Source organism: Balaenoptera borealis (assembly GCF_965194805.1).
Source record: "Balaenoptera borealis genome assembly, chromosome: 3".
Classification (NCBI taxonomy): domain Eukaryota; kingdom Metazoa; phylum Chordata; class Mammalia; order Artiodactyla; family Balaenopteridae; genus Balaenoptera; species Balaenoptera borealis.
The window spans coordinates 32,325,346-32,349,653 of record NC_138866.1 but is presented as its reverse complement, the minus strand read 5'-3'; the positions used below and the strand labels follow the sequence as shown (position 1 = coordinate 32,349,653).

The following is a 24,308-nucleotide window of genomic DNA, read 5'->3' as shown; positions in this document are numbered from 1 at the left end:
GGCCTGAGGCAACCCAACACTGGAGCCTACTCCAGCTCTTTGGTGGGGCTAATGGCAGACCCTGGGAGGGCTCACGCCAAGAAGTACTTCCCAGAACTTCTGCCGCCAGTGTCCTTGTCCTCACGGTGATCTACTGCCACCCCCTGCCTCTGCAGGAGGCCCTCCAACACTAGCAGGTAGGTCTGGTTCAGTCTCCTATGAGGTCACTCCTCCTTCCCCTGGGTCCTGATGCGCACACTACTTTGTGTGTGCCCTCCAAGAGTGGCGTCTCTGTTTCCCCCAGTCCTGTCGAAGTCCTGAAATCAAATCCCGCTAGCCTTCAAAGTCGGATTCTCTAGGAATTCCTCCTCCCGCTGCTGGACCCCCAGGTTGGGAAGCCTGATGTGAGGCTCAGAACCTTCACTCCAGTGGGTGGACTTCTGTGGTATAAGTGTTCTCCAGTTTGTGAGTCACCTACCCAGCAGTTATGGGATTTGATTTTATTGTGATTGAGCCCCTCCTACCGTCTCATTGTGGCTTCTCCTTTGTCTTTGGATGTGGGGTGTCTTTTTTGGTGAGTTCCAGTGTCTTCCTGTCAATGATTGTTCAGCAGTTAGTTGTGATCCTGGTGCTCTCGCCAGAGGGAGTGAGAGCACGTCCTTCTACTCCACCATCTTGAACCAATCCCCTCCTTCCACTCGTTCTCTCTTTCCTGCAGTGGATTGCGAGTCTATGGGGACTCTGACCCATCTGTCCAGTCCCTGGCATGGCACCAAATAAGAATATCACAGCGCGGCAGTGCAGCTGTTGTCACCATCCTGAGAATGTGTGTGGCACAGGGCTGGGCCCAGTACACATGAGGGAACCTCCCTCACTGGCTCTGACCTCAGGGAGCTCAGGGACTGGCTCCTAGGAGGCAGGAACACTACAGAGAGGCAGCCCTTAGGAGACAGGCACTCCCCGGAACCTTTGCATTCCTGTCCCATGAGGCTGGGAGCTAGGCTCTCAGGGGAATGTGGAGGCCCTGGGCTGCTGGTGGATCTCCCAACACATCCATCTCCTCTCCACAGGTCGAGCTGTCTTCTTGGGACTGTCCCTCTAGAGACTAGGCCTGTGATGGAGTTCTCACGCAGGGGTTCTGTGCCTGGACAACTCTCACCCGCCGTCCTGCTGCCCCTGTGGGCCCACAGGTCCTGCCCGGGCTGCTGGTCAGGTGGAAGGGGCGGAGTCGAGATGCGCTCACCATTGATGATATTTCCAGGCAACATCCGGCTGGCAGTGTGGTTCAGATAATGAGATGTCAGGATCCATCCACTCATCCATTCATCTCAGATGTATCTTTCCCCAGTGTCTTTCATGGGGGGAGTTTGGGAGCACAAAGCAGGGTGTGGCTAAGAGGAGGGAGGCTGGACCATGGCATCTGTCATCCATCACTCCCCAGCACTTAGCACTGGGGTGCCCGGGAGGCCTGACGTGAGCTATTTCAGCAGCAAACACAAGTCCCAGAGAAGATGCATCACTGCCTGTGCATTTGCGTCCTAGCAGCTCTGGCATTAGCCTGTGAGGGTCTGCTGGATCTCACAGGTGGTTCTCTGGGCAGCAGCTTGTCCCAGCGCTGGATGTTTTACTGATCAGGCACCTCCTGTATGCCTAGCCCAGTGTCAGGCCCAAGTTTATCCCTAGGAGACTGTCAATCTGCAGGTTGCTTGGTGACCTCTCAGGACACCTCATTTTGGGGGTCAGGTGCCCTCCAGGTGTCACCATCTCCATATCCAGCGAAGAGCACTGGTCAAGAGTGTGGGCTTCAGAGTCAGAACAACCATTTTGATTCCAGAAACCTGTGACCTACTAGCTCTGACCTTGAGCTTTTTTATTAATAAGCTTTATTTTTTTATTTATTTTTTATTTTTTTGAAGGATAAGCTTTATTTTTTAAGAGCAGTTTTAGTTGCACAAAATTGAGCGGAAAGTACGGAGAGTTCCCATGTACTCCCTGCCCCCACACATGGGGGTACTGTCACGAGCCTCAGTTTCCTCATCTGTACAATGGGGGAAATAACGATCTCCTGCTCACAGATACAAATGAGGTAATGCAGTTGGGTCCTACCGTGTCGTAAGTGCTTACCACACAGTGGCTACTTTATCCTCTTGCCTGTGGCCCCTCTGATGCTGACCTTTGTCTCAGGCGACAGGAACACCCTCGAAAGGCTTTGATGAGAAGGCGTACCTGGCAGCCAAGCAGCTGAAGCCTGGAGAGGACCCCTACAGACAGCATGCCTTCAACCAGCTGGAGAGCGACAAGCTGAGCCCTGACCGGCCCATCCGGGACACCCGCCATTACAGGTGTGGCCTCCATTGTGCCGGTGGAGAAAGAAAGGTGGAGGGAAGGGCCAGCACCAGTTGGCTTTTCTTTCAGTCACGTGGATTTTAAGAAATGAGGAAGATTTCCTCAGACTCGGTCCAGCTATTGAGACATTCAAACTCTTACCATCTGTCGTTTTCCTGACTCATCTTTATTTCACTGACCTCCTGAGAGACCGAGAGGTCCAAGGAGACTTCCCAGTGAGGCCAGAGAGGCCCCTAAGTACCTCAGGCTGGAATCCCAGCAAGAGTGACCTGCCAGGGGACCACGGGGACGTCTGAGGGGGTGGGCTAGCCTGGCGTTCTTGGGGCCCGTCTGGTGATGTCTGAGGGGAAGAGGGGCCGCCAGCCCTGCCTGCACTGTGCCAACAGTAGAGTGCTGTGCACCGCCCCCTCTCCTCCCTCTCCTCCTGCCCCGCTGCCGCCACTTCCTCAGCAGCTCCCAGGAATGCTTGGCACTCTTGCTCCTTGTTCTCCCACAGTGGTAGGTGGGAGAGGCCCTAGGCCAGGACCTAGGACACCTTCCACGCGGATCCCAGCTTGGGCTCTGCTCAGTGTGAGTGGGCAAGTCATCAGCCCCGTCCCTGGTTCAGGCCCTTGTCGTGTCCCGTCTGGATGATACGAGTCTCCACCTTCAACCTCTCCTCTCCCTGCCCTCACCTATGGGAACAGTCTAAGCCCCTTTCCCTGAAGTACAAGCCACCTGGTCCCCTCCGAGCCTCTGCTCCTTTGCACCTAGCCCTTGGTGCTCCCTCACTCCCGGACTCCTCTGGCCTTCCTCCTTGTTTCCACACACAGGCCGTTTCCTCTGCCTGAACGCCTCCCCGCCACACCCTTACGACTCTCCTCAGCGTCCTCTCCTCCGGGGAAGGTTCCTTGCCAACCCAGGCTGGTATGGGGACCTCCTCTGTGCTCTGTGCAGACATTGATCAAGGCAGCGAGGCGGGGTTGGAGCTGACCCACTCGTGTGCCTGCAGCTTTGAATGGCCAACGTGGGCTGCGTTGGAGCCGGCTGTGTGCCCAGCGCCGGGCAGGTCTTGGTTTGAGGGTAGGCGAGGGTGACTTGCGTCAAGATTGCTTTTCCTGGGCTTCCCTGGTGGTGCAGTGGTTGAGAATCCGCCTGCCAATGCAGGGGACACAGGTTCGAGCCCTGGTCTGGGAGGATCCCACATGCTGCGGAGCAACTGGGCCCGTGAGCCACAATTACTGAGCCTGCGCGTCTGGAGCCTGTGCTCCGCAACAAGAGAGGCCACGATAGTGAGAGGCCCGCGCACCGCGATGAAGAGTGGCCCCCGCTCGCCGCAACTAGAGAAAGCCCTCGCACAGAAACGAAGACCCAACACAGCCAAAAATAAATAAATAAATAAATAAATAAATGAATAAATAAATGATTGCTTTTCCTTCTGAAGCAGCGACTCTGCAGCACAACGGATGTGTGTGAGATAAAGGTGCAGAAGGGGGCCTGCTTCTAGCACCTTCCTTGTCACCCACGGAGACCAGAAGTCCAGTGGGCTTGGCATCCTTCCTGGGCACTAGATCGTTGGGCTTCAAAGATAGAGACCTGGGGCCATAGCGGTCAGTGCAGGGGGTCTGGGTGCCCAGGAAGTGACTGCTTCCCCCAGGGCTCCCCATCTCAGCAGACCAAGCCCCCTCCTACCCCCAAACCCACACGCCTCTGGGAGGAGAGGCACTTGGGACGCCTGGCTTCCCAGGGCAGAGGTGAATTTCTCTACCCCTCCCACTCCCCGACATCCTCTCTCAAGGAGGATTATTTTAGGGCCTCTCAGCATGTCTCTGGTGGGGGTCCCAGGCTAGCGGAACTTGCCTGTCTGACCTGGGCTGCTCTGCAGGGCAGGCAATGGGCCTGGGAATTCGGCTGTAAGCCGCTGTCCGTGGAATGAATGCCATAATAAAAAAACAGTCACCGCTGGAATAGTCAGAGAGCAGTTGTAATAAAGAAGATTGCCATGAAAACTAGCACTGCGGCTGCCTTCCCGCCGCGGCCCCAGGAGCACCAATAAATGCATTCACAGAAGCATTCGCAGAACCGATAAGGATGAAGCCTGGCAGGGATGGATCATTTTAATTCCCTTTTCTGAGCATGGGGAAGCCAATGGGCCCAAAATGTGGTGTCTGGAGAAGGCGGAGCGCAGAGCTGCTGGGGGAGGGAGTGAGGTAGGGGGACCTGCCTTTGGTGTCTCCTCAGAGACTTGGTTTCCCCCAGGTGTCCCAGGGCCCATGGGAAGAGTGAGGCTGCTCCCCTGCCCGGTGTCACCAGGCGGCTGTTAGTGGTGGCAGTGAGAGGGAGGAGTTCACGGGAGGGCAGGATGGGAACGGTTCCTCTCCAGATCCCACCAGATGTCAGGAGCCGCCAGGAGATGAGAAGGAAGAAGCTACAGGGTGTCAGAGACAAAGAGAGGCCATTTTCCCTCTTCTCCCCTCTGCCATTTTGTCTCTCTTGGCTGCCCCCTCGGGCAGGGAGTTCTGTGTGTTGGTCCGGGGCTTGATCCTGGGGCCTGTGCGGTGCCTACACACGTCGATCCCTCCTCAACACTTCAGTGACTGTGGGGCTCCGAGTGCTCTAGGTCTTTTGTAAAGAGCACCCAGGCCTGGGAAGGGCCCCCAACCTGTGCTTCCCTCCAAGGACTCCAGGCTGGGCGGCCTGAGTGGGCTGGGCATGGGTGTGGAGGCCCGGGGCCCACGCCCGGCTTCAGGGGGCAGCAGGCTGGACACAGAGAAGCTTAAGCCTGCCCTGAGAACACTCTCACAGCTGCCCTCTGACCTCTCTGCTCTCTTCTCAGTTGCCCCTCCGTGTCCTATTCCTCGGACTTGCCGGCCACCAGCGTCATCATCACCTTCCACAACGAAGCCCGCTCCACCCTCCTGCGCACGGTGAAAAGGTGAGCCCCACCTTGGATCTTTCATCTCAGTGGTGCAGCTCCCCCAGGCCTCGGGGATCTGCTGGGCCCTGGCAGGGGAGGACACTGAGACTGGGTGCTGTGGCCAGACGGCGTGAAGACCAGCGGGCACTGGCAGGGGGTGTTCTGCCCTTCTGAGAGGCTGAGGCTGGTGCATCAGGGTCAGGGAGACCCAAGAAGTCCAACTGTTAGCGAGATGCACAAACACAAGGTCAGGTCCCCAGGACTCGGGCAGAAATGCAGGGGTCAGGAGCCCAGGGCGGTGGGGACGGACGTGAGGCCTTAGGTGGATGGATGCCAGCCCAGTAGGCACCTGTCAGCGATTCAGAGAGCGGTGCCCCTCCTGTTCTCCTAAGCTTGGCCCCGTGGTCAAGTTTGACTTCTCACCTCATTTCTTAATGAACTTAGATAAGAATAGGATTCAGAATGGAGTACCCAGTGATATTGCAGGGATTAAAGAAGTTTAGGTTTCCTTCACCAGGGAGTGAAGGAGGAGGAGGGATGGTGGGAGGGAAAGAGTTGGCGGGGGAGCTTTCTGAGAACACCCCTCCGGACCCATCAGGCCAGAAGGAGCCTCACTAGCTTTCCAAGCAGACAGCTTCGGGGCCAGCGGGGGTTGTCCTCAGGTGGGCTTGTTAAGCCCAGGTAGCCAGAGCAGCTAAGGTCCTGCCTCAACAGCTAAACTAGGGCAGTCCCCACCCCCCATCTGGGGTGGGCCCCAAGTACCTGAGGGTCCAGGCAGCAGGGTCAGCAGGGTCTTGGAGGACCCTGAGGATCACACTGCCCCTCAGCCATTGACCAGGGCCCGGAAGGTTTGCTAGCAGCTGCCCGTGGCCAGTGTGCAGGCTTCCGAGGTGGGCGGTGGGGGAACCCATGGCAGGAAGAAGGAAGTAGAAGGTGACGTCTAAATCTGGGCTCCTCTGTCCCCATCACTGCTCCAGCGTCCTGAACAGAACTCCTGCCAGCCTGATCCAGGAGATCATTCTAGTGGATGACTTCAGTTCAGATCGTAAGTACGCACCTTCTTTTCTTGCACCCTTCCACACCCCATTTCCCCAGAATGCCAAGGGAAGCACTCTTGAGGTTGTTCTGGCCATCACAGGCTGACCTCTGCTCCCCACGGGGATCTTCAGTCTTTTCTAGGTGCCCTCCCTGGCTCTGCTCCCTGGTGCAAAAGGAGTGGTGTTGCTTTGATGGGACACCAGTGAGATGACATTAAAGAAAAAATTAAACTGCCTCAGCAGCATCCTTCATTATCACAACTGCCGTGTGCAGAGTATTGTCCCCACAGTCTAGCTCCGAGGCTGATGGACTGGTGACAGCGCTGGTGCTCTCTGGTGCCCCCTGGGGGGTAATGCCACAAGTACAGGCAGTCCTCAGTCTGGCCGGGGAGTGGAGGACAGGGCGATCCTTTGGCCAGTGGAGATGACCTCTCTCCTCCATGCCTCGCCTTCCCCTGGGCCTGGTCTGGAGAAGCTCCTGGGAAGTTCCAGTAGTGGTCGAACCACGTGTGGTCTGATGTCAATATCTGAATGAGTTTGCTTCCTTCTCTCCACCCCCAGCTGAAGACTGCCTTCTCCTGACCAGGATCCCCAAGGTCAAATGCCTGCGCAATGACCGGCGGGAAGGTAAGTTCTTGGACCCTAGGTGCCACCACAGACCTCTTTTGATCTAGACTTCTGCACCTCCCCACTCCCTTTTGGTGCCATGTCATACCAAGCCAGTGTGGTCCTGCTGCGTTCCTGGTGGCCAGGACCAATGTCTGGGGAAAGACCCTCTTGCTATCTTGGGTCAGCCCCTATCACAGTGTGACTGTAGGTAAATAGCTCTACTTCCGGCTGCCTTCGTTGTCTCTCCTGAGAAATGGGAATAATAATAGTACCCTTTCTGTCCTGCACAGTTATTGTAAGGCTTAAATGCTTTGAGAAAACCACAGGGCAGTATAAAGCAGATGTGACCGCACTTCCAATCAAGAGGTGTTTTGGAGCACCGACTACAGTGTAGGATTGTACACGGCACTCTAGGGGACACAAAAGAAGTATAAATATGGTCCCTGCCCTCGGAGAGCTTATTATGGAGCTGAGGCTGGTTATAATTATATGGGGGTAGAAAGGAGATGGAGGAGAGGGAGCCGAAGGAGAGGGGAATGACCGGAGAGGGGGCCTGGATTGGGTGAAGGGGTTGTGAGACAGATGAATAGGGCACAAGGGAGGGCGTTCCAGGCCCAGGGACTCTGCGAGCAAAGGCATCAGTCCGGCCTGGGTACAGGAAGTACTAACAGCCTCTTCCTGAGTTTCCTGCATTCTCACCCTGTAGCATTCACTCTGCCCACATTCTCATGTTCAGTCCTCATAACAGACCATCATTCTGTTTTGCAAATAAGGAAACTGGGGTTTAAGAAGGTTCAGTAATTTGCCTAGAGTGATGAATAAAGGAACCAGGATTGCACCCCGGGGCAGGGGGCCCACCCAGAGCCCAACCTCTTAACCTCCCTCTACTTAGTCTCCCTTCCTGGGAGAATTGGGCCTGGTCAGCACGAGGAATGAGTGGGGTGAGGATAGATGACGGGGGGCATTTAGACTTGATAAAGCAGAGAATAGGGAGCCACTGAAGGTGAGAGAGGGAGAGAGAGAGAAAAAGAGAGGGAGAGAGAGAGGAAGGAAGAAGGGAAGGAAGGAAGGAGGGAGGGAGGGAGGGAGGAAAGGAAGAAAGGAAGAAAGGAAGGAAGGAAGGAAGGAAGGAAGGAAAGAAAGAGATGTGATGAGTGTATTTAAGAAAGTCCAGTCAGGCCGAGGGGACCTTCAAACTGGAATGGAAGAGGCCAGAGAGCGATCTCTCCCAAGCACTGGGCTGCAGGTGCCGTTAGGCCTGGGAGTATGCTGTTCCCTGGGGTTTTACCCAACATAGATGTAAATTTATGATTAGGTGCTTTACAGCTCCCTATGGAGTAGAAGGATGGGGCAGTAGAGTGCTGGGCAGAGTTGTGTGTGGCCAGGGAAATCTCCCCACACCAGTGGCTGCTCTGTCAGGGGCAGGACCATCTGGGTCTCCTCTCTCCTGATCAGGCAAGTCCCCAGCTCCGACCAGGGCGCTGCCAAAAGTGAGGCCATTTTTTTGACAGTCGACGAGCCTTCGGCGAGACTGGGGAATGAGGTGGAAGCAGAGTAGAATCTCTGCACGTGTCGGCTTCCTGGGCACCACGCACTGTCCCCAAGAGGCAGGGATTATTCTCTCTGAATCTTCTGGATAAGAAAACTAAGGCTCAGAGAGGTTAAATAATATGCTACAGTTAGTGAAGGGGCTGGCATACTAACTCCAGCTTGTCTTAGTCTAGAAGACTCTCTGCATGTCATAGAGGATAGTGCAGCTGGAGGGGACCACCCTGCGGTTCCTAAGTGGTGGTTTCTGGCTCTCCTTTGGTACCAAACCACACCTTATTGCAACTTCTGTTCACTAAACTCTGACTGTTCATCAGTGTGTCCCCAGAGTCCAATGTCTGGCATGCAGCGGGCACTCAGAGAATAACCTTGGAGTAATGATGGTTGATGGATGGGTGAGAGAAAGAAAAAGAGGGAGGGAAGAAATCAAGAAATACGAAGTAAAGTTAAATCACAATAACTCAGAGGAAACCTCAGCCCTAAGGGGCGGAGAGCCCTGAGACTTTGGGGGGACGGCTGAGCAAATTGGCTCAATCCCAGCACCATCCTTTGTCCCTTCCCATTGCAGGGCTGATCCGGTCCCGAGTTCGCGGGGCAGATGTGGCCACAGCTGCTGTCCTCACCTTTCTGGACAGCCACTGCGAAGTGAACACCGAGTGGCTGCAGCCCATGCTGCAGCGGGTGAAGGAGGTAAGTCTGTCTGTCCCTGGGGGAGCCCTGGACGTGCCCACATGTCCTTGGCATGAGGGGAGATGATGAACGGTCTCTGGAGTTGGGCAGGCAGAGTAGGAAGCCTAAATGGTCTGCTCCCTCCTGAGTAACTTCACCTCATTGAGCTTTCTCATCTGAAAACAGGGATAATTGTAATATTTGTCCCACTGGGTTGTGGTGAGAATTAAATTGGCTGAAAGCCTGGGTGAGCCACAAAGCTCCTACTACGAATGGGTGGTGTTGTTTTCCTCCTGAGAGAGTGATGAGGAGTGAGGGTGAGTCAGGCTGGGAAGCCTGAGAAGGAGGGAGGAGAGGATGGTATTCTCAAGCAGGGGGCCCTCCCATGTGTCTGCTGTTCTCTAGAATGGGGAGGATTTGGACATATGGAGCACAGGATGAGGTGATTTCAACTCAACCATAAAAGACAAATAGCCCAATTTAAAAATGAGCAAAGGGGGCTTCCCTGGTGGCGCAGTGGTTGAGAATCTGCCTGCTAATGCAGGGGACATGGGTTCGAGCCCTGGTCTGGGAAGATCCCACATGCCGCGGAGCAACTAGGCCCGTGAGCCACAACTACTGAGCCTGCGCATCTGGAGCCTGTGCTCTGCAACAAGAGAGGCCCGGCCGCGACAGTGAGAGGCCCGCGCACCGCGATGAAGAGTGGCCCCCGCTCGCCGCAACTAGAGAAAGCCCTCGCACAGAAATGAAGACCCAACACAGCCAAAAATAAATAAATAAATAAATAAATATTTTAAAAAATAAAAATAAAAATGAGCAAAGGGGCTTCCCTGGTGGCACAGTGGTTAAGAATCTGCCTGCCAATGCAGAGGACACGGGTTTGAGCCCTTGTCCGGGAAGATCCCACAGGCCACGGAACAACTAAGCCCATGTGCCACAACTTCTGAGCCTGTGCTCTAGAGCTCGCGAGCCACAACTACTGAGCCTGCGTGCCACAACTACTGAAGCCCGCAAGCCTAGAGCCCGTGCTCCGCAACAAGAGAAGCCACCGCATTGAGAAGCCCGCGCACCGCAATGGAAAATGGACAAGTGGTCAACAAGCACATGAAAAGATGCTCAACGTTAAGTCATTAGGGAAATGCAAGTCAAAACCACAATGAGGTACCACTTGATACCTACAGGATGGTTATAATCAAAAGGATGGACAGTACAATTGCTGGTGAGGATGTAGATAAATAGGAGTCTTTATACATTGCTGGGGAGCATGTCAAATGGTGCTGTTTTCCACTTTGGAAAACAGTCTGGCACTTCCTCAAAAGTTTAAATGTAGAGTTACCATATGACCCAGCAATTCCACTGCTAGGTATATACTCAAGAGAAATGAAAACATACCCCACACAAAAACTTGTGCCTGAGTGTTCAGAGCAGTGTTATTCAGAATAGCTGAAACATGGAAACAGCAAAATGTCTATCAACCGTGAATGGGTAAACAGAATGTGATATATCCATACAGTGGAATACTGTTCAGCCATAAAAAGAATGAAGTAATGACACATGTTACAATATGGATGACCTTTGAAAACCTTATGCTAAGTGAAAGAAGCCAGTAACAAAAAACTGCATATTATATGATTCCATTTATATGAAATGTCTAGAATAAATAAATCTGTAGAAATACAAAGTGGATTAGTAGTTGTCAGGGGCTGGAGGGAGGCGGGTATGGGGAGTGACTGCTAATGGTACAGGGTTTCTTATTGGGGTGATGAAAATGTTTTGGAATTAGAGAGTGGTGATGGTGCCACAACCTTGTGAGTATACTACAAACCACTGAATTGTACACTTTAAAATGGCGAATTTTATGGTATATCAATTATATTTAATAAAATTGTTATAAAAATGTGAATTATATCTCAATACAAAAAGTCTATAAAAAGGATAAGGTGAGGCCCCCATAGAACACTGTGGGAGACCATGGATGGTCTCCCCTGTTCTGCCACGTCCCACAGTTTTGTCGTCCTGAGACGGAGTGTGAACTGAGGGGCAGAGCTGGATTCCAAGTTGCAGACAAGAGGATTTTGAGGGTCAGCACAGAATGCAGAGAGAGGAGGGAGAAGAAATTCTGTTCCATGTCCCTCCATGGAGGCAGAAAAGAAGAGAACAGACATCCTGCTGATGGAGGGCAATTAAGTTTTGCACGTGGTATATGATAAAATCCACCACCACCGCCACTATCCCCCCACCCCTCACCCCCAGAAAAAAACCTTTAGTAAAGTTGGCATATTACCCACCAATGTTTTGGAGGTGGATTTGTGTCTGGGAGATGATGAAGGGAGTGTGAGTCTGACTTTGAAGTGGATGTGGCATGAGAGGAGTGCCACCCAGGTTACACAGAGACTGCAGGGTCCCTGCCCTTAAGCTGCTGGTTGTCCAGTTGGGAAGACTCAACCTCAACATGTACAAAGATGGACGACAATTAGTAAAACAACAGTTCAAACCAGCAACAGAAGATCCACATCAGGCAGCATCTGATTCACTGTCCCAGGAATTGTCTGGTCTATAATTGTGAGAGCAGTTTAAAAGAGGAAGAAGTCCTCAGCCTGCAGCAATCAGGGAGGGCTTTACTGAGGAGGTGAGATCCTGGCAGGGCTCAACATGATGTGAGAGGAAGAGGCTGGGAGAGCATCGTGCCCATGAGACCCAAGAGGGACCTTCCGGGAGCCTAGATGTGGTGATGCAGGACAGCTCCTGGGAGCCTGACGTGTCCTGCAGGAGGTGCTGAGTGCCCAATGCCTCGAAGAGAACTTCTTCACAGAGCAGGCAGTTGGGCCTTTATTCACGGAGTCCCTGGCCTCACGCCATCTCATGTGTCCTCTCCTAGGATCACACCCGCGTGGTGAGCCCCATCATTGATGTCATCAGTCTGGATAATTTCGCCTACCTTGCTGCATCTGCTGACCTTCGGGGAGGTGGGTCCGGCTCCCAGGGGAGGGGCTCTAGACCTGAAAGGAGGCAGGTGAGGGCAGGCAAAAGCCCTGGCTTGGTGCTCTTCTTCCCAACTGTGCCAGAGCGTCTCACACCCCCACCCCCTTTACCTCTAGAAAACGAAAGGGGATTGTGTAGAGCCGTGGGGTTGGGGACCAAGGGCCAGAGTTGGCAGTTGCAGGCTCCTGGCACAATCAGGGACAGAGCCAAGCTAGTCTCTGATCTTTCCCTCCCCCCGAACTTTGACACATCCTTCTCAAATACTGCCAGCCCAGGCACCATGTCCACAAGTCCTGGCAGAAGAACATGATATGACTACTGTCTTGGGGGTGGGGAAGGGGGAGCCCTCAACTTTGCACGGTTTCCTGACCTGTACGCCTGGAAATGGTCTAGACCTGGCCAAATATGGTAGTTATTAGCCACATGTGGCTATTGAGCTCTTGAAATGTGACCAGTCTGAACTGAGATGTGCTGTAAGAAAAACTACACACCAGGTTTTGAAGACTTAGTATGAAAGAATATAAAATATCTCATTAATAATTTTTTGTATTGATTATGAATATGTTCATCAATGATAATGATTGAAATGATAGTATTTTGGATATATTGCATTAAAAATACATTATTCAAATTAATCTCATATGTTCTTCTTACTTTTTGATATGGCTACTAGAAAAATTTAAATTGCATGTGTGGCTTGCGTCTCCGGCTTGCATTGTATTTCTTTTGGGCAGCTCTGGTCTAGGCTTTAGAACTGTGCTGTCCAATACAGTAGATAATAGCCACTTTTGGCTATGTAAATTTAAATTAATTAAAATTAAGTAAAATTCAAAACTCAGTTCCTAAATTGCCCTAGCAGCATTTCAAGTGCTCAATAACCACATGTGACTAGTGTCTACCACGTTGGACAGTGCAGATATAGGACATTTCCGTCATTGCAGCAAGTTCTATTGGGCAGGCTGCTCCAGAGAATCTTTTGCCAGGAGCTAATGCGCAGAGTGGATTTCCTATTTGGGGCTCAGTTTTCCAATAAATGGACAGAGTCGTTAGACGTTGAGGCTGAGTGGGATTCTGAAGGGAGCCAGGCATTTCTCCTTAGGGAAATCACCTCAGGGCCTTTGCACTTGCTGTTCCCCCACGTGGAATTCCCTTTCCCTACATGTCTGCATGGATCAGTTCTTCATTCAGGTCTCTACTCAAATGTTACCTCCTCAGAGAGCCTTTCCTGGCTACACTTCCTAGAATGGCATGGGTACCCCTCCTTTCTTTTCTTTCTTTTTTTTCTTTTTTTTAGCACTTTTCAACCCCAACTGACATATTATCCATTTACTGATTTATCTTTGTAAGTCTTTGTCTTACCCAGTAGATTCAAACTCCATGAGGACAGGGACCTGTCTCGTTCTGAATGAAGGAATGACTACATGAATTGCCCAGGGCCCTCTACAAGCTGGGTTCTGATCAAGGGACACTCTCAGGGGTGGTGGAGTGAGGGGACAAGAGCCCCCGAGCCCCATCCTCACCCCAGTCTGTCCCTTAGGATTTGACTGGAGCCTGCATTTCAAGTGGGAGCAGATCCCTCTGGAGCAGAAGATTGCCCGGACAGACCCCACCAAGCCCATAAGGTCAGGACTGCTGTGGGCTCTGGAGAGACCCCTTTCTTCCCTGAGTCAGGGGCTTTGGAGGCTCCTGGGAGGGCCATTTCAGTCGCCAGGGCTCCTAGGGGTGCACGATCCAAGGGCTAACTCTGTTCTGGGCCCTGGGGAGAGAGAGAGGCCAGAGGCCAACAAGCGGGACAGATATCCGACCCCAGTGACTCTGCAAGTGGGGGATGCTAGGGCAAATGGCCTGGGCCCTGGGGCCATCTAGAGGGGCTCAGATTTTCCAGCTCATATGTTACCTCTTTCCTCTCCTTGCTCCCAGGACACCTGTCATAGCTGGAGGAATCTTCGTGATTGACAAGTCTTGGTTTAACCACTTGGGAAAGTATGATGCCCAGATGGACATCTGGGGGGGAGAGAATTTTGGTAAGTTGGGAAATAACCACAATAATAATAATAGGTAACCCGGATTGAGTGTTTTCTATATGTAAGGCCCTAAGGATGTTACACATATGGACTCCTTAAATCCTCACAATGAATCTCTGAAGTAAGTACTATTATATCTCCATTCTACTGGTAAAGAGACTGAGGCACAGAGAGGTTAAGTAATTTGTCCAGAGCCACACAGCTAGTCAACAAAGAGATTAGGTGGTCAGGGAGAACCTGTGGCCACATGGCTAGACACGTGTATGGAGGAAGCACATGGCTGCTTCCCTACAAGAAAGGCTGGGGGTGGTGTGTGCAGTAGGGGGTGGCGGTTAAACGTAAGCAATGGGGTCAGATGGCCTGGGTGCAAATCCTGGCCCTACCACCTATAAGTTGTTTGGCCCTGGGCAAGTGAAAGCCTCCCCGAGCCTCAGTTTCCCCAAGAGGCTGTTATAAGCACTCAGTGAGATGAGGGGGGTGAAGATGCTGGCAGCCATTATTATTATTAGGAGGCCATAGGAACCCTTTAGCCCCACAAGGAAAGGGAAGAGCCAGTGAACCCCCAGGGTCGCTGGTGAGGTTCAGGTGAGATAAAGGCTGGGTACAGATGGAACATCTGATGTGGGTAATTTAAGGGGGGTTTATAAAAGGGCCTATTTACACGGCGTGGGCAAGTTACAGGGAACCACAAGGGCCAGGGTAGGGCTGGGCTGGTGACTGCTGGGAGGTGTAGCCACCCCCAGGTCTGAAAGACAGGGAGGGAGTGCTCCCCCACAGTAGCTGTGGTCTTGGGGCGCCTACAGCCAGTCCACTGTGCCAGGTGGAAGGTGTCAGGGAATAAACACCCACCCTCACTCTCCCCCGACCTGCTGGCTGAACTTCCTCACACAGGAAGGAAGCCCAGGGGTGCAGCCCACACAGGCAGCCTCCCAGATGAGGAGCGTGGTGGAGGAGGGTGGCGATCGAACCCAGGGATCCAGGAGTGGGGCAGGGTTTTGGGGGCAGGTACCTTGAGGCTTGTGAAACACAAAGGCCTGTCCTTGCTCTGGCAGTGGACCCAGTCAGTCCTTTGCAGAGCCCTTTCCCACTGCTTCCTTTTTCAACCTGACCAGGTTTTTTGCAAAGTAAATAGGGCTGGTGGTATCTCACCCATCTGACAGATGGGCAAACTGAGGTAGATGCCACCTTCCAGATCTCAGCCGGGAAACTCCATGTCTGACAGGTGTAGGTAGTGCCTTTACAGGAGCCACTTAAGTGTTGTGAGGTGTGATCCAAGTCAGAGTCTGTGTTTCTGGGAGGCAAGGACCAGGTCTTTCTTCCCTCTCTGACTGGGACAGTGGGACAGATGGGCAGTGGGGCTCTGACTCAGGACCAGCCGCAGTGGAAACAGGCGTGGGATTTTCTCCCCTTTGTAACTTACTCTTGGAAACCGTTTCCAGGCAGGCATTCAGAGGAGTAAATTCTGGGAACTGGGGTGCAGTGACCCTTCCATTCTGACCTCCTTTTATGTATTTTGGGCCTAAGTGACCTCTTTTGTGTTCTCCATCTCAGCCTGAAGGGAGCTTTGGCAAATCCAGTTTCCTGTAAAGATTCAGAGGGCTGGGAAAGTAACGGTCTCTGCTGCATCCAGAGGCCTTTTTCTTTTTTCCTTCCTTCTTTTTTTTTTTTTTTTTTTTTTTTTTTTTTTTTTTTTTAAGGCTGGGGCCTGATGGAGAAACAAGTGAATGGTCAAATAGCTAACTTCAAACTCTGCCTGAGGCCAGGGCTCAGTGATTGCGGAACTGAAAGGTGAACCACACAGTGGTTCTAGGGAGGGTTTTGTTTCTTTGAAAAAATTCAAAGAAATTCCTAGGCTAGCCGTGGTGCTCAGATGTTCAGCTGCTGGGACCAGTTTAAGCCAGGAGACTCTCGTCACTGATGGGTTTGGGCCTTTCAGAACTGTTCATTTGTGGAAGGAAGGGAGGTGCCCAAACCGAGACTCGTTCCTGTTTCCCCTGAGATAGCCAAACGCCGGAACACAGAGGCCGCCTTGAGTGAGGGTGGCCAACGTGAAAACCTTGGGATTCTCATTAGGGATCCTTTTAAAAGGTAGTCAGATCATGTTACTCAGCTGCTCAAGACCCTGCAAGGGCTCCCGCATCACTCAGAGCAAAACCCGAAGTCCTTACACCATCTGCCCTTCCCCCGCAAGCACACACCGCCAGCTCCGCCCTCAGCTCCTCCTGCCCTCCCCGCACCTCGCTCCACTCCTGCCTACTGTGCTCTTTCCTCTAGCTCTGTGCCCTTGCTTGTCCCTCTGGCCGGAACGCTCATCCCTAAGAGTCACGTGCCTCTTCCTCACCTCCTTCAGGCCTCGGCTCAAATGTCCCATTCCCATTCATCGAGAACATCCCTAATCAGCCTCATTAAAACTGCAGCCTCACCCCCAACTCCACTCACCTGCTTCAGTCTCCTACCTGCTTCGCAGATGAAGTATTCTACTCATTTTCTTGTCTACTTGTATTTTGGTTTCTTCTTTTACTGAGTTCCTGTCTCCCCCCACTAGAATGTAAGGGATTCTACAACGGCGTCTGACAGATCATGATCTGTTTCAAACAGTGGGACTTGCTGGACAAAGTGTGAACTTTACACTGCAGTTCTGCACCTGAGCGTGGAGGTGACCTTGGAGAGGTTATTTAACATCTTTGAGCTTCGCAGTCCTTATTAAAAACGTGGGGGATCATAACACCAATGCCACATGGTAGCTGTGAGAATTAGACATCAGCCATAAAGAGCACAGAGTGAGCGCTCAGTAAATGGATGATGGTTACCGCTTTTGTTGTTGCCATTGTTGTTGGTCTTTTTTGGCTGCGCCATACAGCTTGTGGGATCTTAGTTCTCTGACCAGGGATCGAACCTGCCCGTGCCCTTGGCAGTGAAAGCGCAGCGTCCTAACCACCGGACCATCAGGGAATTCCCTGTCGTTGCCATTGTTGATAAAAATGACAATAAGTAATAGTAATGTGGGCAATATGGACTATGTGGGATGAAATGACCTAACTAGCATAACAAAGTTAATCTGGAAGAAATGGTACCAGAATGCAGATCTTCCGTCCCCAGTTCTAAATCTCAGTTGCCGAACCAGCTGCAGAGCTCTGACCAGGAGAAGGGACAGAGGCCTGGCAGTTTGCAGGCAGACCTAGGGAAGCCGATTAACGTAGCCAACCCTGGGTGCGGGTCCAGATATGCCTAACGTCCAGTCGTGGACCACAGTGCGAAGTCACCTGGTGCACATAGGCTGGCCAGGAGGGGGGCCTTAGTCCTGCCACCTCCGCTGCCCACTCTGCTTGTCCCTGGGAGCGCCCTGAGCAGTCGCTCCAGATGAGAGCCCCCAGACGGGGCCAGGGACCACAAGTGTCCTTACAGCCAACTGGGGAGTGGGAAGAGGAACCAAGGCTGGAACTCATGAAAATAACTGGTCTTTCCGTTTGTTTTTGTTTTTTTTTTTTAATTAAAAACAAAAAAACAAGGGCTACGGATTTTCTGGGACAGGAGGGAGGTGTTTTAATGTCAAAGGGTGTCCAACTTCAGGGTTAAAATGAAAGAAAGTAGAAAATCAGAAGAGATTATGTGAGGTTCAGCCAGCTGCCGAGGTGGGTCCTTGTCAGAAGTGAGGATTGTTGAGTGGAAAACAGAGTGGGCAACTTGTGACGTCCCCTTCTGGGAGGCAGGATGGCCACAGCTCGTCTCTCCCAGCACTACTAGGGACCACAGTCATCTGTGAAAGCTCGTTCAGCGTCACCACCACCACCAAAAGGAAGTATGTCTCAGTAGGGCCAGTGGTAGCTGTAAATGGAGACCACCGGGGCCATGAGGGAGGTCTGGGCCAGCCAGAAAGATGCCAGCGGTTATGTGTGTGTGGAGGGTATGTGTGGTTTGTGTGTGTGGTGTGTGTGGAGGGTATGCGTGTGTGGAATGGGTGTGTAGTGTCTGTGTGGAGCGTGTGTGTGTGTGGAGTGTGTGTGAGGAGGGGGTGTGTGTGTGGGATGTGTGTGTGCACACGCATGGAGAGAGCAGTCAGGAACACGTGCAAGGAGTGGGTGCACCCCGTGTAAACAGGCCCAGGAGCTCAGACACCAGCGTATGCCTCCAAGGAGACACCAAAGGCAAGGGAAGCCAGCTCCTTCCCACCTTCACTCCGTGGGGACTTGCCAAGTGGCTCCTCCCCCTCCTGATGGCTGCCGTCTCTGCAGAGCTCTCCTTCCGGGTGTGGATGTGCGGTGGGAGCTTGGAGATCGTGCCCTGCAGCCGGGTGGGCCACGTCTTCAGGAAACGGCACCCCTACAACTTTCCTGAGGGCAACGCCCTCACCTACATCAGGTAGGTCACAGTGCAAAGAGCACCGCGCCAAGAGCTAGGACACCTAGACCCCAGCCCTGTCAGTTACCCAAGGGACTGTGGGTAGCTACCCCACCTTTCTGGGCCTCGGTTTCCCCATTTGCCCCCCATTCTGGGATCCCGGTACTGTCAGGCTGGAAGGATGAAGCTGGGAGTGTCTCCACCAGGCCTCTCTTGTTTTGACTGTCTTTGTCCATGAGGGTCTTGGAAAACCAGCCAAATGACCAACTGGAAGCTGCCCTCCACTCACTGGGTCCCAAGTACTGGTCATAGACGCCATGTCCTGACCCTGACTTGGTCAGCGTCTGCCCATCCATGTCCCCAGTCACAGCGTGCACTTCATCTTGAGGGGCAGTGGGCAGGGTCGTAGAAGACCACCCCCATCACCCGCCCCCCTGATGCTGGTGGCAAGGGGAGGGTGGGAGGAGCGTCATGAGCGCCCCCCTCCCAGGGATGAGTCTTCATCTTCTCAGGCTCCCTTGTTGCCAGCGGTGGCTCCCCAGGTCTAGCTCATCAAATGGCCTTTTTGTTTTGCTTCCCCTTATCCCATTTTAATTGTTTTTATACTTGTAAAAGTGATACATGTTTATTGTAAAAATTCACACTATATCATGTATATTATATATATATCTGTACATATAGTATGTTATACATTATAATTTTTACTCTTCATTTCACATAGAGAGAAAAAAGTGAAAGTCCCTTTCACCCAGTCTTACTCGTATCCACTTGTCTCTCCAAAAGTAACTACTGCTAATAGATTTCTAGCCTATCATTTCAGGTCTTTTAATTTATTTTCATATATATATATAGTTTCTGTATAGAGGTGCATGCGTTAGTGGGGTGTTTTTTTTTACATTTTTTTAACTTTATTTTATATTGGAGTATAGTTGATTAACAATGTTGGGTTAGTTTCAGGTGTACAGCAGAGTGATTCGGTTATACATATACATGTATCTATTCTTTTTGTGTTTTTTATATAAATGGGGTCACACTGCATGATTTTTCTGCAGCATGCTTTTCTGCCACTCCACACTAAATTGTAGACATCCTTCAGCGTCAGTATGTACTAACCTTGGTGTTCTTTTTCGAGGCTGCCTAGTACTCCATCATGTGGACGTAGTTCATTATTCTCCTACTGATGGGCATTTAGGCTGTCACCAGTGTTTTATGACACAAGTATTCTTGTACATGTCCCTTTGCCCACGTGCTGGTATTTTGGTAGAATAGATTCCTCAAAGTGGAGTGTCAAATAGTATCTATACCCACAGAGTTGATGGATGCTGACAGATTGTCCTCCAAAAAGACTGTTCTCATTGACACCACCCCAATCAGTATTCTTTCGCGTGCATTCCTGAGAGCCTCCGCACCCTGTACTGCACAGAGCTGATCTTGATCCCAACCCTAACTCTGTCACCGCCCTGGTGACCTTATTTTGCTCCTTCCTACCCTTTTAGGAATACCAAGCGCACTGCAGAGGTGTGGATGGATGAATACAAGCAGTATTACTATGAGGCCCGGCCCTCGGCCATAGGGAAGGCCTTCGGCAGGTGGGCCCCTCTCCCAGCCCCCCTTGGCCTCCCTCCACAACCTTAGCAAAATACAAAATTGTGTGTACGCCAGGGAAGCGCTCAGGGTCTCCTTAGCAACTGAGCTGCCCCAGGACGCTGGGCTCTTCCGGGCCTGTAGGGTATACGATGCAGAGACAAGGTTTGGGTCCTTGAGGAGGATGCAGCCTCATAGGGAGAAATAACCAGGGAGGGCTCGCTTATGACAGCTCTGCCGGCCCACAAGCTGCCTGCAGGACGGACATCTGGGGAAGTGCTTAAGGATGGCTCTCTGTAGAAAACACTCGGGGTTTTGGCTCTACCCCTTGCTGTTCAAAATCCGACGGTGATCCGTTAGCTTATTTTTCTGCCCTGAACTGTTATGACTACAGTCTAGTTAAGCATTTTCAAAATGTGGATTAGTTGCGAAATCAATTTAGAGAGTCGTGACCAGTATTTTTTTTTAAATGATAGAGAACTAGAGTATTACAGATTAGTACAGAACATAACAGTTGATTGCAGTTATGGATAGATATTGTTTTGTGAAAACTCTTATTTTGGTTGTATGTTTGTAGCCATATATGCCCATGGGTATACTTGGTCACAATGTATTTATTTCTTACTTAATGTTGTGGTCAGATATGTTTGAAAACATTATTAGCTATCATCAATGAATCTCCCTCTATTTGTTTGTATTTATCCCTTAAAAAAAAAAGTTTTAAAAAAAAAGAAGTTATGTCACTATTTCTTTTAGTGGGGAAGTAACATCTGCTGAGGACCTACCCTGTGCTCGGCACTTATGTCCCCTTTATTCATTTGATTCTCACAAAAACCTTTGGAGATAGATGGTTGTGTCCCCACTTTACTGAGAACAAACAGGCTCAGAGAGGCGGTGAGGGTCATCTGTCAGTGGCCATTATGGTCAGTGGAGCTGAGGAAGGTGTCCATGGACACATCAGATGGTTTTTATTTGCCAACTTTTTGGAAAGATGTTTAAAGCGTGGTTTTCTTGTTGGTAGACACTTGCTGCTCAACTGGAATGCAGGAAAGGAAAACTAGTTCACTAAGGCTCTGCTAAGTCTGTGAAAATAAGGACCAGATAGTGGTATCCTCACTTGAGGTCTCAAGGAGTAAGAAGCTGAGATTAAAGCCTGGCCCCCGTGGGCTGGGCAGATCCTGAAAGGTGAGCAGGAATTTGAGGAGAGAAATAAGGCGTGGCCAGGAAACCTGGGACGAGCTTGCAGGTCAGAGAATGACTTAAGGCAGGGACCAAGGCTGGAAGGCAGCCTTGGACAGCTCCTGGCCCTATCTCCCTGGGGTAGGTGGAAAGAGGGGGCCGGCCTCCGGGGCCTTCTCACGCCCACTGAGCATTGCCTTCTCCTCCAGCGTGGCCACGCGGATTGAGCAAAGGAAGAAGATGAACTGCAAGTCCTTCCGCTGGTACCTGGATAACGTCTACCCAGAGCTCACGTGAGTGCAGCCCTCAGCTCGTGCATCTGGCCTGGGTGGGGGCCGGCAGCTTGGGCACCCTTCACCCTGATCTCTCCCCAGCCCAGGCAATCTGGCTCTTTCTAGCTGTCGGTGTTTGTTGTCATGTGAAGGGTCTGGAGGAACCGGGAGGAGGTTACCAGGAGTTAAGAGTGAGGTGTGGTAGGAACCAAAGTTTAACAGACTGGGCCTTAGAGCTAGAAATGGCCATTGTCCCCTTAGGACAGCAACAGTGCACTATGTAGCAAAGGCTGCAGAAACACTCATTTCCTTTGACTCTCTTCTCTCCCTTCCGGGAGTTTATCCTAAGGAAATAAAGCAACCAAAGCAAAAAACCTGTTGACAAATAAATGTCCACTGTAGGCTTCTCTGCTGTGAAAAAATCGAGAAATAACTAACAATAGGGGCTGGGTTTAGTGAATCATGATGCGTCGACCTAGGCAAATATGTGTCAATTAATGTTATAATCATAAACCGTGAAAAAACATGGGGAAATGTTTGCTCCAGCAAATGAGGAAGCAGCGTGAAAATGGTGTATGTGTGTGGGCTACAGCACGGTGGGCAGTAGCTGTAATGACAGGGGTGGGGAGGGCGGAGCTGATTCTTTTTTTCCTCATTTCAAAATGCTTCTCAGCATCCTGGTTACATCATTCCTCACCTCCTCCAGGCCTTGACTCAGCTGTCCCCGCCGCGTGAGGCTCCCCCGAACTCTGCATTGGCCGACTGCACCTTCCCCAGCATTCCCTGCTTATTTTCCTCTGTCACCCTTATTGTCATTCAGCATATATGTGGCCAATTAATTTTACTGTCATCTCCCCACACTTGACAGGAAGCCTCGTGAGGGTAGAGGTGTTTATCTGTTTTGCTCACTGCCTTATCTCCAGCCCCTAGAACAGTGCCTGTCACAAAATGGGCACTCGATAAATATTTTTAACTGAATAAATTGCGTAGTCAATAAGCGTCAGTAATAACTTTGAAATTAGCGTTCTCTCTTCTAGAAATGTCACCTCGGGGAACGGGTTTTTCCGCTGCTGTCTCCCAAGGATGCTATCATGGCTTTCCAGAACACTCCATCTCTCAGAGCCTGCAGGTCCTCCAAGGAGGCAAATCTTTGTCCTTCAAGGGCAGATTTGATTTTTGGAAAACAGCCGTAGTTAAGTTGTAGCCAAGTCCAGTGAATAAGCTGGTTGATTAACCCAGATAATACAATCCTGGGTCCCAAATACAGGGTGACAAGACTGAAACAAGTAACAAGGATAAACTGACTCTGCAAGCAATGTTCAAGGAATTCCAGAAGAGTCTGAGCGGCGGCAGCATCCTTGGAAGAAGTTGGCAGCCTGGAGGACCCCAGCTCCGCAGATGATGGCTGTGCATGGAAGAACATTAATTTACAAACTTGTAATAAATGAACAGCTTCCTCAAGTGGCCACTTTTAAGGGGACAGTTTCATTCAGACATGTCATTTCTGAGGGTAAAAAGCATAGTCTTTCTTTGTGTTCTGTCAGAGTTCATGCTATCCGGTTGGAGTCATGGACTCCAGGCCTCAGACAGGAGCTGGGGAGCTGGGGGAAGAGTTGGGAGGATCGGGGATGTGCTTCTCCCCCCCACACCCCAGTCCCCACGCAGTGTCCCATGTCATCCCATGAGCACCAAGAGGAAGAAGTCGTTTATAACTACCAGAAGTCTGGATCTATCACAAAGACAGGAGAGTGGATGAAACCAGCCGTGTGATATGAGGAGCATAAGTCACCTTCCGTTTGTTTTGTCACTGTGTGGACGTTTAAAAATGATTTTTTGTTGTTAAGGTAGAAATTGCAGCTCATTCCTATCCAGTTTACTCATCCTCTGTCTGTTCCTTCATGTTCTGCCTCAGTTCTCAGGACGAGGGGCCCGGAGTGGATCAGGTTATTAATTAGAAAGGAGATCTGGGCTTCCCTGGTGGCGCAGTGGTTGAGAATCTGCCTGCCAATGCAGGGGACACGGGTTCGAGCCCTGGTCTGGGAAGATCCCACGTGCCACGGAGCAACTGGGCCCGTGAGCCACAACTACTGAGCGTACGTGTCTGGAGCCTGTGCTCTGCAACAAGAGAGGCCGCAATAGTGAGAGGCCCGTGCACCGCGATGAAGAGTGGCCCCTGCTTGCCGCAACTAGAGAAAGCCCTCGCACAGAAACAAAGACCCAACACAGCCAAAAATAAATTAATTAATTAATTAATTTAAAAAAAAAAAAAAGAAAGGAGATCTATAGGCCCAGATGATACCATGTTCCTCCAGACAAGATCCTAATAGTTGGACCACATTTGCAGATGGTCAGTGGAGAAACTTAGGAGGCTGAATGGAGAGGCCTTTGCTTTCCTAGGCCTGCCTGCAGCACTGCTACAGTGCTGCCGCTTTTCCAGATCAGAGTTCTGTGGCTAGCCTCAGCAATTGCTAATGTATTACCTTTATTAGGATGTTCAGGAACAGTTGTGCAGGCTGTGCATTGCACAAGCACACCATATTTGAAGGGTGCTGGTCACACAGTATTGTACCTTTATTACTACAATTCCTGGCAAATGACAGTAAAAGTCTTCTAACAAAAGACTTTTTTGTCTTTTTTTTCATAAGGTAGAAAATCATCTATATTATGATGATTTTCTAACAGATGGAAGTAAAGTGTCTCAAGAAAGGGATGCCTATTGCTGTTTCTACAAAGGCATCATAAGGGCTAATGGCAGCCCAGCTTCGAGGTGGTCCACAGAGAGCAAAGCAGATGCAGACTTAAGAGGACTACCAACAAATAGGACAGCTAAACCTGGCTCTGCCAG

General features: G+C 51.2%; 1 protein-coding gene across 2 annotated transcripts in view; it reads left to right on the top strand.

Annotated features, from left to right (window-relative positions):
• Positions 1-24,308, top strand: part of GALNT16 (polypeptide N-acetylgalactosaminyltransferase 16) — a 104,743-nt gene that overhangs the window by 71,504 nt on the left and 8,931 nt on the right. Inside the window, exons 2-13 of one of the 2 annotated variants that reach the window (XM_082384396.1) lie at positions 2,164-2,321; positions 5,141-5,239; positions 6,199-6,266; positions 6,820-6,885; positions 8,984-9,105; positions 11,963-12,050; positions 13,604-13,688; positions 13,987-14,090; positions 18,323-18,449; positions 19,925-20,017; positions 21,401-21,484; positions 22,501-22,714. In XM_082384396.1, coding sequence (XP_082240522.1) covers positions 2,164-2,321; positions 5,141-5,239; positions 6,199-6,266; positions 6,820-6,885; positions 8,984-9,105; positions 11,963-12,050; positions 13,604-13,688; positions 13,987-14,090; positions 18,323-18,449; positions 19,925-20,017; positions 21,401-21,484; positions 22,501-22,636 — 1,230 coding nt within the window. In that variant the 3' untranslated portion in view covers positions 22,637-22,714. Of the gene's footprint in view, positions 1-2,163; positions 2,322-5,140; positions 5,240-6,198; positions 6,267-6,819; positions 6,886-8,983; positions 9,106-11,962; positions 12,051-13,603; positions 13,689-13,986; positions 14,091-18,322; positions 18,450-19,924; positions 20,018-21,400; positions 21,485-22,500; positions 22,715-24,308 lie in introns of those variants that run through there. The other variant, XM_082384395.1, reaches the window with a different exon arrangement.